At 37.0% G+C, this 15927-nt stretch overlaps 2 protein-coding genes across 8 annotated transcripts in view; one reads left to right on the top strand and one right to left on the bottom strand.

The window, feature by feature from the left end:
• Positions 1-1073: 1073 nt before the first annotated feature.
• Positions 1074-13787, bottom strand: UBA5 (ubiquitin like modifier activating enzyme 5). Of its 2 annotated transcripts, none has more exons than XM_026720387.2 (12): positions 13502-13787; positions 11801-11846; positions 11621-11710; positions 9609-9718; positions 9383-9469; positions 9223-9307; positions 8847-8951; positions 5291-5418; positions 5011-5146; positions 4476-4551; positions 3638-3744; positions 1074-1682 (listed from the first exon to the last, which is right to left on the bottom strand). In XM_026720387.2, exons 1-12 carry the CDS (start codon positions 13651-13653, stop codon positions 1599-1601), a joined length of 1206 nt encoding a protein of 401 aa, XP_026576172.1. In that variant the 5' UTR covers positions 13654-13787; the 3' UTR covers positions 1074-1598. The 2 variants fall into 2 exon arrangements, with proteins under 2 accessions (XP_026576172.1, XP_026576174.1); XM_026720389.2 differs by having other exon boundaries at positions 11626-11710.
• A 44-nt stretch (positions 13788-13831) lies between these two features.
• The window catches only part of ACAD11 (acyl-CoA dehydrogenase family member 11), a 75055-nt gene continuing 72959 nt past the window's right edge, over positions 13832-15927 (top strand). For 5 of the 6 annotated variants that reach the window (XM_087916716.1, XM_087916715.1, XM_087916714.1 and 2 more), the window contains exon 1: positions 13845-14443. In XM_087916716.1, coding sequence (XP_087772842.1) covers positions 14307-14443 — 137 coding nt within the window. In that variant the 5' untranslated portion in view covers positions 13845-14306. Of the gene's footprint in view, positions 14444-15927 lie in introns of all 6 variants that reach the window. The other variant, XM_026720385.2, reaches the window with a different exon arrangement.

The raw sequence follows: 15927 nt of genomic DNA, 5'->3' as shown, positions 1-15927 counted from the left end.
TAATTTGTTCAGCTATTGTAACTGAATGATCATAAGTTGAGGACTAATTGCATAGGCATCCTTTGCTGTCATCTACCGTGTTTCTCACAAAATAAGGCCGGGCCTTATTTTTTTTTGACCACTGAAAAAACGGCTAGGCCGTCTTTTCAGGGTGACTTAATCCACCCCCCCCATTGCATCCTCGGGTGGGCGGGCGGCGACAGCTTGGATGTTTGGGAGACCTTCCGCCACCGTTGCTTTCCCTTCTCCCTTGCTGCCCTGGCGTTAGAGCAACACCACAGCGTTTGGCGCAGCCACGTGCGACCAGCCAGGGCTCCTCCCTGCAACCGGAGCCCTGCGGAGACACTTGGCTTCAGGCGCTCCTGTCGCCGCCTTCCCTTTGCCTTTGAAGGTAAAGCAAATTATTTTAAAAACGACACCCTACTACAACAAAGCCTCCCCTGCCCGAGAAGGCAGCCCGACCCCACGTAGGGAGGCGAATCTCCCGGGGCCGCAGCACAGGATCGGCTCTCCTCGGGAGAAGTGCCCAGCCGCCATCCCTGCCTGGCGCTGGGCAGAGCGCGAAGAGCTTCGCCTGGGGCACCCAGCGCAGCTGACAGGCGGGCCCTCCTGCCCAGTGACAGAGCTCTCACCAAGGCAGTGAACGCCTCCCCGCCAGGCCCTCCACTCATCCCGCCAGGGCCGTGCTGGAGCCGTGTGGGTTGGGCAGAGCCGGGAAAGCAAGCCGCCCAGCTCTGGTTGGTTCAGACTTGGTTCAGAAAAGGATTTTAGTGTTTAGTGAGTGTTTGTGAAATATTTTCCCATTAAGTTAAATCATAGGTAATGATTTTAAGGGTTTTTTTTTTGTACTATATGCCGTGTGTTTGTGTAAAACTCCTTTCTATGACAGTGAAGGAAACACTTTAGTTTTGTTTTCTTTACAATTATGTAAAATCCAAAATTATGTTTTAAAATGGAAGTCATATTGCTAATGAATGAATTTTACACTATAGGTTAATTCAATTGAATTTTCTTTAAACTAGATATGTATATGTATAAACTAGATACTGTATATGACAGCAAATCAGGAAAAATAATTTTGGATCATGGTTTATTGCTCTTGCTGAATGTAAAGTAGCATAACTGCTCATCTTGGCTTCCAACTGTCATGATTACTGTACAAGATACGTAAGATTCAATCTCAAAACATCTAGAGAAGGAACTCTACACTTAATTCATGATTTAGCATTACAGGTGAATTAAGAGTAGTATTTCAAAAATTAAATATAGCTACATCTAGTGAAACCTTTAATTTTTATAAACATAAGGGACATTAGAACTTTTGCCAGATTATTAAATAAAATTTTTACCATTCACAAAATATCTTTGTGCTTGATTTGATATACCATTATCATTCTCATATTATTAAATTTATTGGATTACTTTAATGCTTTCTGGAAATTTGGAAATATAGCTTCTAATAATGTATTAAGTTATGGAAATTTAATGATACTATCATCAAAACAGAGTGATAAATATACAATGAGTGAAATTTAGTCAGAAACCATTAAATAGCTATAAAGCACTAAAAATAACAGGACCCTGACATATTCTGCATATTATATATTCTTCATTTTAGCAATAAGTTCTTCAAGACTTTCTTCAGATTCTTCAACCATTTCTCCAGCAGGAATACAGTCTTTCTGTTAATGATAGAAAAGAAAAATAACTTCATATCCAATTCATCCAAAAATAAAAGAGTTGTAAGGAATCTTGATAGTCTTCTAGTCCAATTCCCCTACTCAAGCAGGAGACACTATACCATTTCAGACAATTGACTGTCTAATCTCTTCGTTAAAAACTCCAGCGATGTAGGACCCAAAACGTCTGAAAGCTAGTCATTCCACTAACTAATTATTCTGTCAGAAAATTTCTCATTAGTTCTAGGTTGATACTCTACTTGACTAGTTTCCACCCATTGTTTCTTGTTCTGCTTTAGGTCAGGGGTGTCAAACTGGATTTTATTAAGGGCCGCATCAGGGTTGTATTTGACCTTGGGGTACTGGGTGGGCATGACCAGTGTGGACATGGCCAGCTCAATGTCATTCAGATCAGGGGCACCTATGGTGGCCCAAGTGCTCTGCCAGCAAGAACAGGCTCCCAAGGGCCCATGGCCCTCGTGAGCTGTTTTCAGCTGTGATGGCCTTCTGCAACCCTCTGCCAATAAAAATGGAGCTTGGGACAGCTACATGCAGCCCTACTGAGCAACATTTTCTCTGGCAGAGGCACCGCGGGCCGGTCCTTCTGTTTTCACTGCAGCCTTGCAGGCCAGATCTAAGGACTGGCTGGCTCCGACTCCTGGGCCTTGATTTTGACACCCCTGCTTTAGGTGCTTTGTGGCAGCCCCTTAGATATTGGAGCACTGCTATCAAGTCACCCCAATCTCTCTTCATTAAACTAGACCAAGGGTCAGCAACTTGTGGCTCTGGAGCTGCATGTGGCTCTTTCATCCATCTGCTGTGGCTCCCTGTCACTGGTAGGCTCCACAACTGATAGGGCTTTCAGTTAGGGCAGGTAGAGGAAAAAGGACGCTGTGCTAGGAGGAGACTTTATGGTGGAAAACTGGACTTCCAGTCAGCAGAGGAAAAAGGATGCTGCCCTAGGAGGAGAAGCTATGGTGGGGGAAACCAGACTTCCAGTCAGTTCCAAAATTGAACAGGGGGCTTCCGTTTACGACCTCTGTGGCTCTTTGACTGTTGCTAGACACCTGCAATTCCTGCTCATGTTTTAGCTTCCAGTCCTCTAATCACTTTTGTTGTTCATTTGAACTCTAGAGTCTCAACATCATTTTCATATTGTGGCAACCCAAAATGGATGCAGTATTCCAACTGTGATCTTACCAAGCACCATAAAATGGTAATAACACTTCACATGATCTTAATGCAGCCTACAACTGCATTAGTTTTTTTGAAGAGTGCAGCAGACTGTTGGCTATATTTAAGTGATTGCCCACTAAAACTCCATGATCCTGTTAGATATTATAAACTATTACTATTACCAAGACAGGTATCACCTATATCCGTGTATTTTCTTGCCTAAGTGTAAAACCTTACTTTACTCATCACGAATTTCATTTTGTAATTTATGACCCACTGTTAAGTTCCTTCTGTATCTTGAGCCTATCATCTAGAATGTTGACTTTTTCCAGCAGCTTTTTCATTCATTGCAGTTGGTGAATTCCCCTTCTATACCCTCATCTGAATCTTTTATGAAGATATTGAAAAGTAAGGGTGCAAAGACAGAATCTTGGGATATCCCACTGCATACTTTCCTCTATGTAGATGCAGTTCCATTAAGGACTACACGCTGAAGCAAAGCATTTGGTCCACAGGCTAGAGATAACCAAATTTGGCAGGTGTACTAATACAAGCCAATGATTATACTTCAGCAACTATTTTCACATTAATAGACAACTTCAATAATACATCTTGGGGAAATAAAGTGTGCTTTATTTCCCCAAGATGGGGAAAGTGTGCTTAGAAAACAACAGTTTTAAATCAGTTTAGCAAAACCTAGTTAAACCCATTCTAAACAAGATATGATGGATTAGATCCTAAAACCAAATTTCAAGAACTTGAATGCCAAGCATTTTTATTACCTTGTTTGGTATTGTGTAAGCCAACATAATTCCTTCTGGAAGATCAGGAACTGAACTAGAATCATCTTTCAGCTCTTCTTCTGAAATCTCCGAAACTAACTCTATACCTGAACATTCCCCAAAAAACATAAAAATTGTGTAATTTAATAGAATCATGATCATCTTAAAAAGTTTTTTCAAAATATAACAGGTATATAACTAATTGTTTGCTTATCCCTGAGAATCAAAATAGAAATAAGTAATATTTAGAAAGTTTTACTGAGTTTTACTGCTATTTATGCTGCACTAAACAACCAACATACATTATGAACAATATGGCCATTAACTTTTCTTCTTATTCATAATATGTACAATTTTTTTCTGCATTTTCTCAAGTCCTTTAATGGTTTAGTGATTCCCTAGAGAAAGGACGTCATACTGTAACTTTCTCCCTCATAAAGTTTCATGAAATAATCAGCCTGCCTTTTGGTGGGCATTTCAAGGCAAACAGTTGGTGTCTGCATTCTTCTAACTTCTAACTAACCAACTTCTCTTAATATGGCTTGCTTTCAAATAAATGGTATACAGCAATGTCCTCTGAAAATATTGACAGGGCAGTTTGACTCTTGTCTGCTAGGATTAGTTTTCTTCCCTAAAAATTCTCCCTTTTTCCCTGTCTACTGTAAAAAGTTTTGTGATCCTCAAATTGTAATAATAACTTTATTGATTTCCTTTTGAAAATTGCCTGAGGATCCTCAGAGACAAAGAAATAAACTGATGACATCACTAAGGGATTAGTTTTAAACAATTAAATATAGGAACATGCATTATCTTCAGGAGTCTTTTTAAAAAAAATCACCCCAGTCATTGTCTTCATGAATTATTTCTTCTTCCTGGTCTATTAATTCTTCTTTTGGATTCACTGCCTCTTTTTTCTGGAAATATAAAGACACCAAAACTAACAACTAAAGCTTTTTAACAACACAAAAACAAAATTAAATAAAGGTAGTTCTCATCTGTGAGGCTGTTGTTTAATTTAACAATTGTGGGCAACAAACTTAAGAATAACAAAATATTAAAAAATATATTTATGCACCTGCCATTTTGCACAAAGACAGCATACACATATCACTCCAAAAATTTTCAAACAAAATGACAAACTCTAAACTGAAGATATATGAAAGATTTTGCTGAGGATAATAAGATTTAAAGGTAAATCTGCATTTACCAAAAATGGATATACAAAATCACTATGCACTGGTTAATAATGACTACCTGAAATTTACTTATGTGGGAGAAAATACTCTACAAGAGTTTTTTCCCCTAGCAGGTTCTAAATGAATAATGAACTCACTGGAGAACTAAGGAACCTATTTTTGGAGTTTGTATTTTACCTTATACTGTTCTTGCTGCATTCTGCAGTTTCTGTCACTACATTGTGGATTTGGTTTCATTGTCATGGTGGGAAAGAAATCTTGCAGTGCATTGTAGCCGAGATAAAAGCTCACCATTCCAAAGTTTAATAAATATCTGAAGAAAATGTTAGAATTTAAAAGCTTGTATCAAAACAAGGAATCAAATTCAAAAGATTTTATTCTAGAAGATCCATTGACAAAAAACTACACTCTCATTGAGGTTTTAAAATTAAGACAACTTAAAGATTTAGCCACATACTTCAGGACATTTTGCACGAGAAGACCAGCAACCACTCCCATAGTGGTGGGAAGACTGGCTGCACAAACTCCCTCTCGTTTCAGAGTTTTCTCATCTATGTTTGCAGCTATGACAAGTGGAGGTGCACACTAACAAAAAGAAAAAGATACAGAAAAGATGTTTATAACCATGAGTTTACAGTATGGAAAAAATATATTTAAATCATTAATCTGGGCTAAATCCCAAATCCTTATAAAAGCCCAAAGAGGTTTGGAGTTACTGAAAACAGACTGTTGTAACCCAGCTTATTTTCAGGGACTTATCCACTGCTGTTAACCAGCCTGAGTGAGACGCAAATCGAAGTATAAAGAATTACTGCAAGTTAGGAAATATTGTAAAAATTGTCTAAAAATAGCAATTGGAAAAAAACTATGATTGGTATTGCCAAAGAGACAGAAAAGAAGGTCAATGGCATTTATTTTATCATCCGAATCCCATGTTTTAGAGACAAGATTATGTATCTTGCATGGTTTTGCAGCGAAGTAAAATGTGGTGCTTGAAAAGGTACACTAGATCCAGGTCCGAATCTAACCTCAACTCTGGAAGTCTTTTGGGGAACTTTGGGCCAATTACTCATTCCAAACTACTCTCAGCACTGTTCTGGAATAATTGGAAGACTGAATGTAAACACTTTATCTGAAAATATAACTGGGCCTCTCTTGAGACCTTTCCAGAGGACCTTTAAAAATTCTGAAAGGGGCTTGCTCGTCATTGGTGTCAGAGTGGAATCCACGATTGTGCACAGTTTTGCTTCTTGCTGGAAGGTCCCAATCAGGACCAGAACCACCCTGTAAGGGTGGTGAAGAAAGGGGGAAATCACCTAGAGGGTTGAGGGGAGCCACAACTCCCCTCACTGACAGGAAAAAACCCTTCTAAAGGCAAGCTGTAGCTATGACCCAAAAATGCCATCACGAAGGCGAAGAACAGCCCGGAAACTAAGACTGTGCTGGAGCGGAGAAGCAGCAAATGGAGTGTGAACCAGGCAAAATACATGGATTTTGAGGTACCCCGGTATTAAAAAAGAAAGAACTATATTGGAGGAAAGTGTGTTGAAGCTGCAACCAGAGAAAGTGAGAAAGAAATTGAATTTTATAAAATTGACTTGAATTATTGTATTGGATTAACTTGGAGGAGAAAACATAAAGGAAAATATTTGAACACAATAAAGGTTTAGAAATTAAACTGGACAACTATTGGATTATTGGTACTTAAAGGGCATGACTAAATGCTGAAAATGAGTGTGTTGAAAAGAAATAATAGCTAATGATTGAAACTAGCAAATTTAATAAAAGTATTATATTTAACAAAGAAAGTTAAAGTTAAGGAAGGAGTGAATTGTGGAAAAGACTCAAGAGTGCCACCTGATGGTACAGGAAAAACTTCAGTGACCTTTTTAAAAAAAGTGTTTGGTCTTTCTAAGAAATTGGACTTTGGAATTTAAAAGAAAGTAGCAGAAACTCTATTATAAAAAATAAAAACCTTGGAAAGTGACATTAGAATACTATAAAGGGGAAGTTATTTGAAAATATTGACATAGAACCATCTGGTGATTGTGGGAAATAGTTGGGAAAGGGCCTACTTGAAAATCTGGAACAAAGACTTAAGGACATTGATTGTTGAAAATAAACTTAAAAGACACTGGCTGAAATAATATACTGGACTTTGGGACTACATCTATTAAGGAAGAGGAAAGAAAAGGAAAAAAGGAGAAGACATAATGGAGGAATTATTTGTTGAAATAAGATTGGACTTGCAAGATATAAGGGAAATGATGAAAATTAATTTTGAAATGCGTAATTTACATGTTACAGAAATTAGAAAGGGCGACCCAGCTTGTTGAAGAACAAAGTAAACCAGAGAGGGAGGAGTTTAACAAAGAAGAAGCCATCTTTGAAGAACAAAGGGAACAACAATTATTTAAGCAGGGGGGGAAAGGAATTAAAATAAAAAATGTGTGGGCTGATGTGATAATAAAAGGGAGAATGATTCGGAAAATAGAAAAAAGGAGAGGGAAAAAGCCAAAAAGGGAAGTTTGAAAAAAAGAAAAACCAAAAGAGGGAGGGAGAAAAAGTTAATAATTGGAATGAGAAATGGAGTGAAATAAGAATGGGGAAAAAGGGAATTAAGAGAAAGGATCAGAAAATAAAGAGAAATAGGAAGCAAACAAGGATGAAAAGATATTTTCATATCTTTCAATATTGTTAAAAGAACGAGAGACAATGGGTGACAAAAAGGATAGCGAAGGAGATTCTGCAGGGTAATATGTTGTAATATATACGAATAAGTACTGAAAATAGGTAAGTATGTAACTGATGTGATTTTTTTTAGTTTCTTTTTCTTTTTCTCTCTTGTTATTAAAGAATTATCATTACACTAGATATGGAATTTAATAAAATAAATATGGAATCGGGATATTATGAGAATATTATATATTAATTGATGATTAGATGTATAAGAAAAAAATGATGAAATGAGAACCATTATGGAAAGATTAATATAATTAATTGATTAATTAGACTAATATTTTTGTAATGATGACTAATATTTTTGTAAATTTTTTGATGATTTATAAGATGATTGAGAAAATGTAATGCAGAATCTGACAAAAATTATAATATGTGTGTATGTTATATAGTAAATAGGAAGATGGTATTAAGGTAAATTGAAGGTGGCGAGAGGGGACAATTTTGAATTAATAAAATAAGGATTGATAAAATTGTAAATATGATAAAAAAGGGTAATATGGGAATTGAACATAGAAATGAGATGAGAATTGTAAATAATATTGTAAAATAAAATATGAGAATATCCTAAGAAAAATGAAATAATCTATAACATGAATTGGAATTGGATAAGTTGAATATTTAATACTAATCAGGATAATGTGATATGAAATTGAACAAACAAAATGAATAGGTCACTATGGTCATGTTGTATTGAGATGTGAAACCTGAAACCATACTGCTTGCCAAATGAGAATTTTTTATTTAAAAAAATTGAAGAGGAAATTGAATAATGAAATGACAAGGTATGTTTAACTGATATGGTGTTTGGCACTAGGATAGAGTACTGAAAATAAGCAATGAAGGATTCTGATTTAATGTGAATATATGTATTAAGAAATATGATTGGTATTATTAAGTTTGCCTATACTAAAATGTATGATATATTGATGCCGCACTGCTAATGTATTGTTGTGTATATGTAGATTGAAATAAAAAAACTTGGGGAAAAAATTCTGAAAGCAGGATTTTAAAAAAGATTAATGTTTGAATACTTTCTCGGTTAACAAAAAAGGAAACCTCTGAAGGCAATAAATTGTTTAATATTACAATTCTATTCCTAATGAATATGCATTTTCTAGATCTCAAGCTGGAAGTTATTGTGGACCAGTATGTGGATGCAAATGAGCATCTAGGATGCCTTTGCACAGCCCTAACACAGATATACATTGCCATTAATTGGATGAATGAAAGATTTCTCTAAAGCAGAAAAGAACAAGAAGTCAGATACATACTGCAAAACAAGCTGATTCACCAGGTATGATCAACTGAATATGACCAGAAACGGCATTTTCGCTTACTCCAGATTCCATCCATACTTGTCCAATCTCATTGCAAGCCTTTAAGAAAAAGACATGACATTTGATTTGTTAAAAATAGTATAAAAGGTATATACAACTGCACAACATCAGGCAGAAACCAGAGACTGCAGAACCTAAAGAGTCCACACAAAGAACTCAATCAATTCAGGATTATAATGCTTGATGCTCTGGATTTTTCATGCTATCACAATTTTCTAATAACAGGCACTCAATTTGTATTGGATAAGAATAAGCAAACATCAATTAAGATTCATTAATGAGAGTTCTGAATATTTAATTATTTACTTACAGTGTTAATTGCCATACGAGCTTCAAAGTTATCTACACAGCCTAGTAGAAGATCCACAGGTTTTCCTTCTTCTAATCCACCATTACTACAGTATTAATAAAACCAAGTTAAACAGTGCTATTATGCATACTGTAAATACACTTCTAAAAACTATTTTTACCTGATCCTATTCATAAAGTGCTGAAAGTTGGCCACAGTAGTGATGTTGTAATTATGTACTTCAAAGCAGACATCAGGATTAATATTCCTTTAAAAAGAAAATGCTATTTATGATGTTCACATAAATATTTCTTAAACAACTTTCACATCAAATGCAATGTTCTATCTTTCTGGTAATGTTTTTTAAAGTTGGTGTGACATATCCCCATGTTTTCCCCATCATATACCTTAAAGTGTGTTCTGCTGCTTTCACTTTGCTCAGTCCAGCTTGTTGGGGTTGAAAAAAGAGCCTATTCATATTCGCCAGTTCCACCTTATCATAATCAAACAAGAGCAGCTAAAAAAAATACAATAATACATATATGGTTTCCATTCATTTCTGAATAAGACTAAGTCCTGATTATATAATATACTGTATACTTATACTAATGTATGTGTGCTTTGGAATGGTCTATATAATGGTCTATATAACTTCAAATTAGCTCCTTTTTAAAGAGGATATAATTAATTTGAATTAGGGAGGATTGTTCTAAGAATTATCATGTAAGTAATCTATCTCTTTTCTTCCTAGGTTGTAGTTCAGCTGAAAAAATAAACAAAACAGTAGGCCAAAGGTACCTTGAAACTCAAGCTGAAATGGCAAAAGGCACATAATTATAAAGACTAAGTAAATTTAGTTAATATTAGTTAATTTAGTTAAGGCTTTCATGAAAAACGCTGTTCTATATCCACACAAGTGGATCAACTCTGCCACAATTTTTTCAACTAATCCAAAATTGATTCTTGGATTTAACAAAGTATGTTAGATCCAGCAAGTATTCAAAATACTTGCAACAGATAAGCAATCTTTAAGCAATATACTTATTCAATTATCAATGTCCAAGGAAGAGTGCTTTCAGGTTAAGTGATTAATGAATATCAAATAGACAAGTACCAACTTTTCTAAACCATTTGTAAGTTTGTAATTTTAAAATGGAACTTGACTCTAATTTCTTTCAAATATTCAGTCATGTTATAAACTTCTAGGAGTACATATCTTACAACATGTATCTTACAATGAGTAAATATGTATCTTACATGTCTCTTCTAAAGTATGTGGACATTGATTATTCTGGTGGATAATCAAGAACTAAATGGGAGAAGTATAGTTCTCCTCCTGTTAAACCTTATAGAGCACGAGCATGATCTTAGAAGCATGATCAGCCAAATATTTTAGACTGGATTTTGCATTTTGTCCACTTATCAATTCCTTCCCAAGGACGGGAATAGATCAATGTTGTTTGATGGTGTTAAAAGGTGTTCCAGGATGTAAGCTGTTCCGAGTAAAGCTGCCTTTTGACTGATAGTGATTTTGTCAATGCAAATGATGTTTAAGTGGTGCTCCATATGTCTTGGAATTGTGCCTAAGCACCTATTACCATTGATACTTACATTCGTTGTTCTACTTCTATTTGCATGTATTTTCATTCTGTTATTTTCAGTTGTTTCTCTTCTCTTCTCCTGTTTCCAGATATTGCAATATCCACTCTCCAAACATTTTGTTTTTTTATCAATAATTGTTAAATTGGTAGTATTATTATTCTGTCTGACTGACTGCAAGGATTGGGGTATAGAGTACTTGTTTTCTGTCATTCTGCTTTTACGTGTGATCCAAGTCATGTCTAGTAAGAGATGCTGGCAGGCTTGATCCTCTTCCCCAAGTTATTTATAATATGCATAAAACTGGAGGGAAAGGCCAGTCATTGATCTGGATGAAATATCATCATATGATGATTACACACCTTTTAAGTCCTCACACCAGCCTGGGCAAGTGAGATGGTAGATACCTTGACCCAGACTCTGGGACAATAGGAGACTGGGACAATAAGGTAAAACAAGTTCAAATTAATTCCAGAAAGCCAGAGTTGCTGTTCAAAAACCATCTAGCTCATTGTTTTTAATGTAAGCTTCTTAGAATATATTGAACAAGAGTGTAAGTTAAATAATAAAATAATGTCTTTTGAACAAAAATAGGGCAGTAGTATTACTGAAAATGTAAATGTGAGAAGGCACACATTCTATAAAATGCAAGCTGAAGAAATCCATCATGGGCCATCATTTATATGTCTGTCACTCAAGCATTACAATGTACACTATGAATACACTCTCAACAAATGAGAATTTATTTCTCCTTAGACTTCCAATATTTTTATGCAGGACTAAGAATGCAGTGTAATTATAATGAAGGAATGACTATTACCTTACCAATGCCACATCTTGTCAGCATTTCAGCAGTCACACTGCCAATTCCACCAACACCCACTATCGCCACAGCAAATGAACGAATTTTCTAGGACAAGAAACCAAAGTTTTGAATGCTTTGCCCTATCAAGTTAAAACTTTGTGGCAAGTTATTTACAAAAAAACCCCATTAGCCTACCTCATAATCTTTCACAATTCCCATTCTTTTCAGTGCCATCAGGCGACTACAGTAGAGAAAAGAGAAGCAGAAAGAAAAGCAGTTTGTTAAAAAAAAATTAATTCACTACAGGACAGACAGATACATCAATCAGGGAGTTCCATATGTTCTACTCATCTTAAGATTTTATAATATTTTTTTCAGATAAATCTCTGCTCATTGTCATGTTGGAATCACACCCCTACTATAACTCAGTAGTTTCAGATAATCCACAATAATTTCCATGATTCTTTTCTTGCTCTGGCTTTGACAAATGAAATGCATTTGTTCTGAACATTCAAGATTATATATACTTATATGAGGCACTGATCTCCATTATGTAGTGCCAGGTCAAAAATTTATGTTGCTTTGCAAGCATGGCTTGTTAAAAACAAATCATGTCAAACAAACTTTATTCCCTTTTTTGGATAAAGTAACTAAATTAGGGAACCAGCAAAATGCTGTGGACATAATACCGGCATTCTTAGACTTCAGCAAGACATTTGATAAAGTAGATTTCTTCTTGTTAAGAGCAATATGGGATAGATATGACTAGATGGATTTTTGATTGGCTGACCCATAGCAGATAGTCCTCAATGGAACTACATCTACACGGAGAGATGTATGCAGTGGGGTATTTCAAAGTTCTCAGTATTCTTCAATATATCCATAAATCTAGAAGAGGGGATAGAAGAGGAAGTCCTAAGATTTGCAGACACTACCATGCTGGAGGGAATAATTAATATTTTGGAAGATAGGCTCAAGATCCAGAAAATCTTGACAGACTTGAGCATTGGGTCCTATCAAACAAGATGCAGTTGGGGTTTCCTTAAGCAAGAAAAATCAAATGCATAGGTATAGAATAGGTGGTACCTGGCTCAATAATCATAATTGTAAAAGAGATCTAGGTATCCTTGTAGACCACACTTAAGCCAGCAATGTTTTGCAACTGCCAAAAAAGTCAGTGAAGTCCCAGGCTACATCAATAAAGGAATAGTGGCAATGAGAAATGATAGTACTGCTTTACATTGCATTGGTGAGACTACACTTGGAATACTGTGCCCAGTTCTGGTCACCATGATACAGAAAAAAATATTGAGACCTTGGAAAGTGTGCAGGGAAAAGCAACAGAGATGATCAAAGGTCTGGAGACTAAATCATATATAAATGGTTGAGGGAGCTAGGTATGCCTAATCTATTGAAGAGAAGGATCATGATAACTGTCTTCCAATACTTGAGCGGTTATCACAAAGAGAAGATTGGCTTATTCTCAAGGTCACCAGGAGGCAGGCCAGGAAGCAACAAGTGAAATTTGTCAAAATTTGTCAACCTAGAAGTAAGAAAAAAATTTCTAACATGAGAGCAATTAATGGAATTGCTTGTGTCCTGGGACTGTGGGTGCTCTATACTGGAAATTTTCAAAAATAGACTGGGCAATCATTTGACTGGGATTTTATAAGGCTCCTGCCTTGATCAGGGACTTTGACTAGAAAACCTCCGAGGTACATTCCAGCCTTATGATTCAGGGAGTATTGGTTCACAAAGCCCATCACAATCTCGAACAGCAGACTCCGAGACACTTCCTGTCACGTAGTATTGCTGCTTCAAAGAACGAATGTGAACTGCAATGTGGCTGCAAACATTTGTTCTATGATTAAGAACGATGGTGTACGGACCACTCACCTGTACGGATTGGAGTCCGTCACCTCGGGGCTCATCTCCGCGATCCGTGCTCGTAGGCCCCGACTGCCTCCTCTCTCTCGGACCAGCTCTTCCTCCAGTTCTTGGATGCGCCGCCGTAGCTGTTCTACCTGGTTCCCCGAGGTGGCCATCATCGGGGCCTGCAGTTCTAAAACAGCACCCTCTTTCACCAAAAAAAACCTTAGACGTGTAGATTTCCACCGGTGTCCAGCCACTCAACTCAGTTCAAACCAGTCAATCCCATCAATAGAGACACGTCTATGTCTCCAACGCTTCCTGGGGTAGCAGCAAAAGCCATCCCTGCCGCAACCCACTTCCGGCAAACATTGTTCCGGCGTTAAAAGATTTCTGGAATGGTATCATATGCTTTCAAATTATGGCACCTTTTAGATGGCTAAGCAAGCGCAATTCAGGATAAGTCTACTTTCTCTCTTAGTTTTTAACAGAACTGCCTTTCGTAACAAGTCTACGTTCGTTGACCTACCACATCCCTCATCCAGCAATATGTACCCAAGGAACTGCAGTCTATTCACATCAGGTGAATCTTCGAAAGTCTGATTAGGATCGCAGCTATAAGTAATCTTTTTTTTCAGAAAGTGCGATGTTACTTCTAAGAGGAGAATGTAAATTGCGTAGAAAGCCATTCGCCACACTACGGGATCTCTGCCCGCCTCCAAAAGTGGACGGTATTACGTCCTGGGCGTAGACTGGGTAGGCTTCACTTCCTGTAACCTTCGTTCTGCGAAAAGATCAGCCGGTGGTCTGAAGCGAATTCACCTCCGCAAAAATGGCAAGTGAACCTGATACTACTGAAGTGCGGGAACAGCACCAATTTTGCCAGGGAGCTTTGGAGGAATACCTTTGCCGCTCCCTGCCTGGGTTTCCCGTGGAGCCTTGCGAAGTTCTCACGATCAGGCAATACAGGTAAGGATCCCCTGACGCGGCTGGGGAATCAGAAGGAGGCAATTCCTCCCGATCTCACTTGCCAAGTATGCTTGCTTTTTTTGAGAAAAAGTCATAGCAGCAGGATTGATCTGTCTTTACACAGTCAAGGCTCCGAAGGAAATGTCCGCGAACGGAATACACATGTTTAACCTTCCCCATATTTCTTCATTTACAGCCGTTGGATGGCCATAGGAATAAAGGGGAACACGCGGCCTAAGTATTCATTGTTTTAAAGTGGGGGGATAGTTGAGGAAGATAGGGCAGTCTTCCAGTCAAATTCTGTCCGGTGCTGATGGGGCTTCAAGGTTGTCTCTAGTCTCCCACAAGGATATCTGGACTTACAAAATTCCTAACCCTATTAATTCAAGTTCCAGAAATATCTTACTGAAATGGCAAATTTGTTATCAGTGTCTGAGATTCTTTCATGACATTCATGAAATGTAGTGCAGAGAAAGACACCACGCGCACACACATAACTGAACATCTTGTTTCTTTTTCTATCTTTGAATTATTTTTTTTTGCTGCTGATATCTCATTATGCAGAAGATTATTTTGAAATCTGGACTGCTTGTATTAATTTAGAAGTTAACTATTTTGGGAATAAAATTATGAGATTTACAGCCCACCCACTCCAGTTTCTTTCTGGAGTTCAGCGTGTCAAGTAAGCAGTTCTGTTCCATTTTCATTGTAGCAACAATCCTTGTGAAGTAGTTTGGGCTAAGAATTAATAACTCCAAGTCTGAGATTTTTTTATGGTTGAAAATGGCTTTAGACTTACTCAAGTCTTTCCAGATCTAGTCCAAAATTTTAACTATTTTAAAGGTTGAAGAACCATGGTGGTGCAGTGATAGAACGCAGTATTACAGGCTAACTCTGCCGACTGCCAACAGTTCAATCCTCCCCAGCTAAATGTTGACTCAACTTTCCATCCTTCTGAGGTTGGTAAAATGACACCATCAGAAATAGAATAATTGCTCAACACTATTCATATATACAGCCAAAATGTTGCCATGGAGTTTGCAGTGGACAAATGTGCCACATTTACTATCAAACAGGGAAAAATAGTGAAAACTGAAGGAATCAAAATATTCTGTGAAATAACATAAAGAGTTTTCGGTATCCTTCAAGCTGACAACATCAAGCACACTAAAGTCAAGAAGAAGCTAAATGTGAATACATCAAGAGAGTGAAGAAGATCTTAAAGTCCAAACTTAATGGACTAAATACAATCAAGGCAATCAACACCTGAGCAATTCCATTCCTTACATACATTAGAATATTGGACTGAACTCAAACAGAACTAAAAGCAATGGATAGGAAGACCTGAAAAAATAATGACAATGAATCATGTCCTTCTTCCTTGCAATGACATTGACAGAATCTACCTTCCAAAGAAAAGAGGTAGGTGTGGAATGTTGCAGTACATCAAATGGCTGAAAAAGGAAAAATGGGCATTGGAAGAA

The sequence above is a fragment of the Pseudonaja textilis genome, chromosome Z (genome assembly GCF_049901715.1).
Source record: "Pseudonaja textilis isolate UNSWEBS1 chromosome Z, rPseTex1.2, whole genome shotgun sequence".
NCBI lineage: Eukaryota > Metazoa > Chordata > Lepidosauria > Squamata > Elapidae > Pseudonaja > Pseudonaja textilis.
Note: the sequence above shows the minus strand (reverse complement) of the source record. Positions and strands in the feature narration are given on the sequence as shown.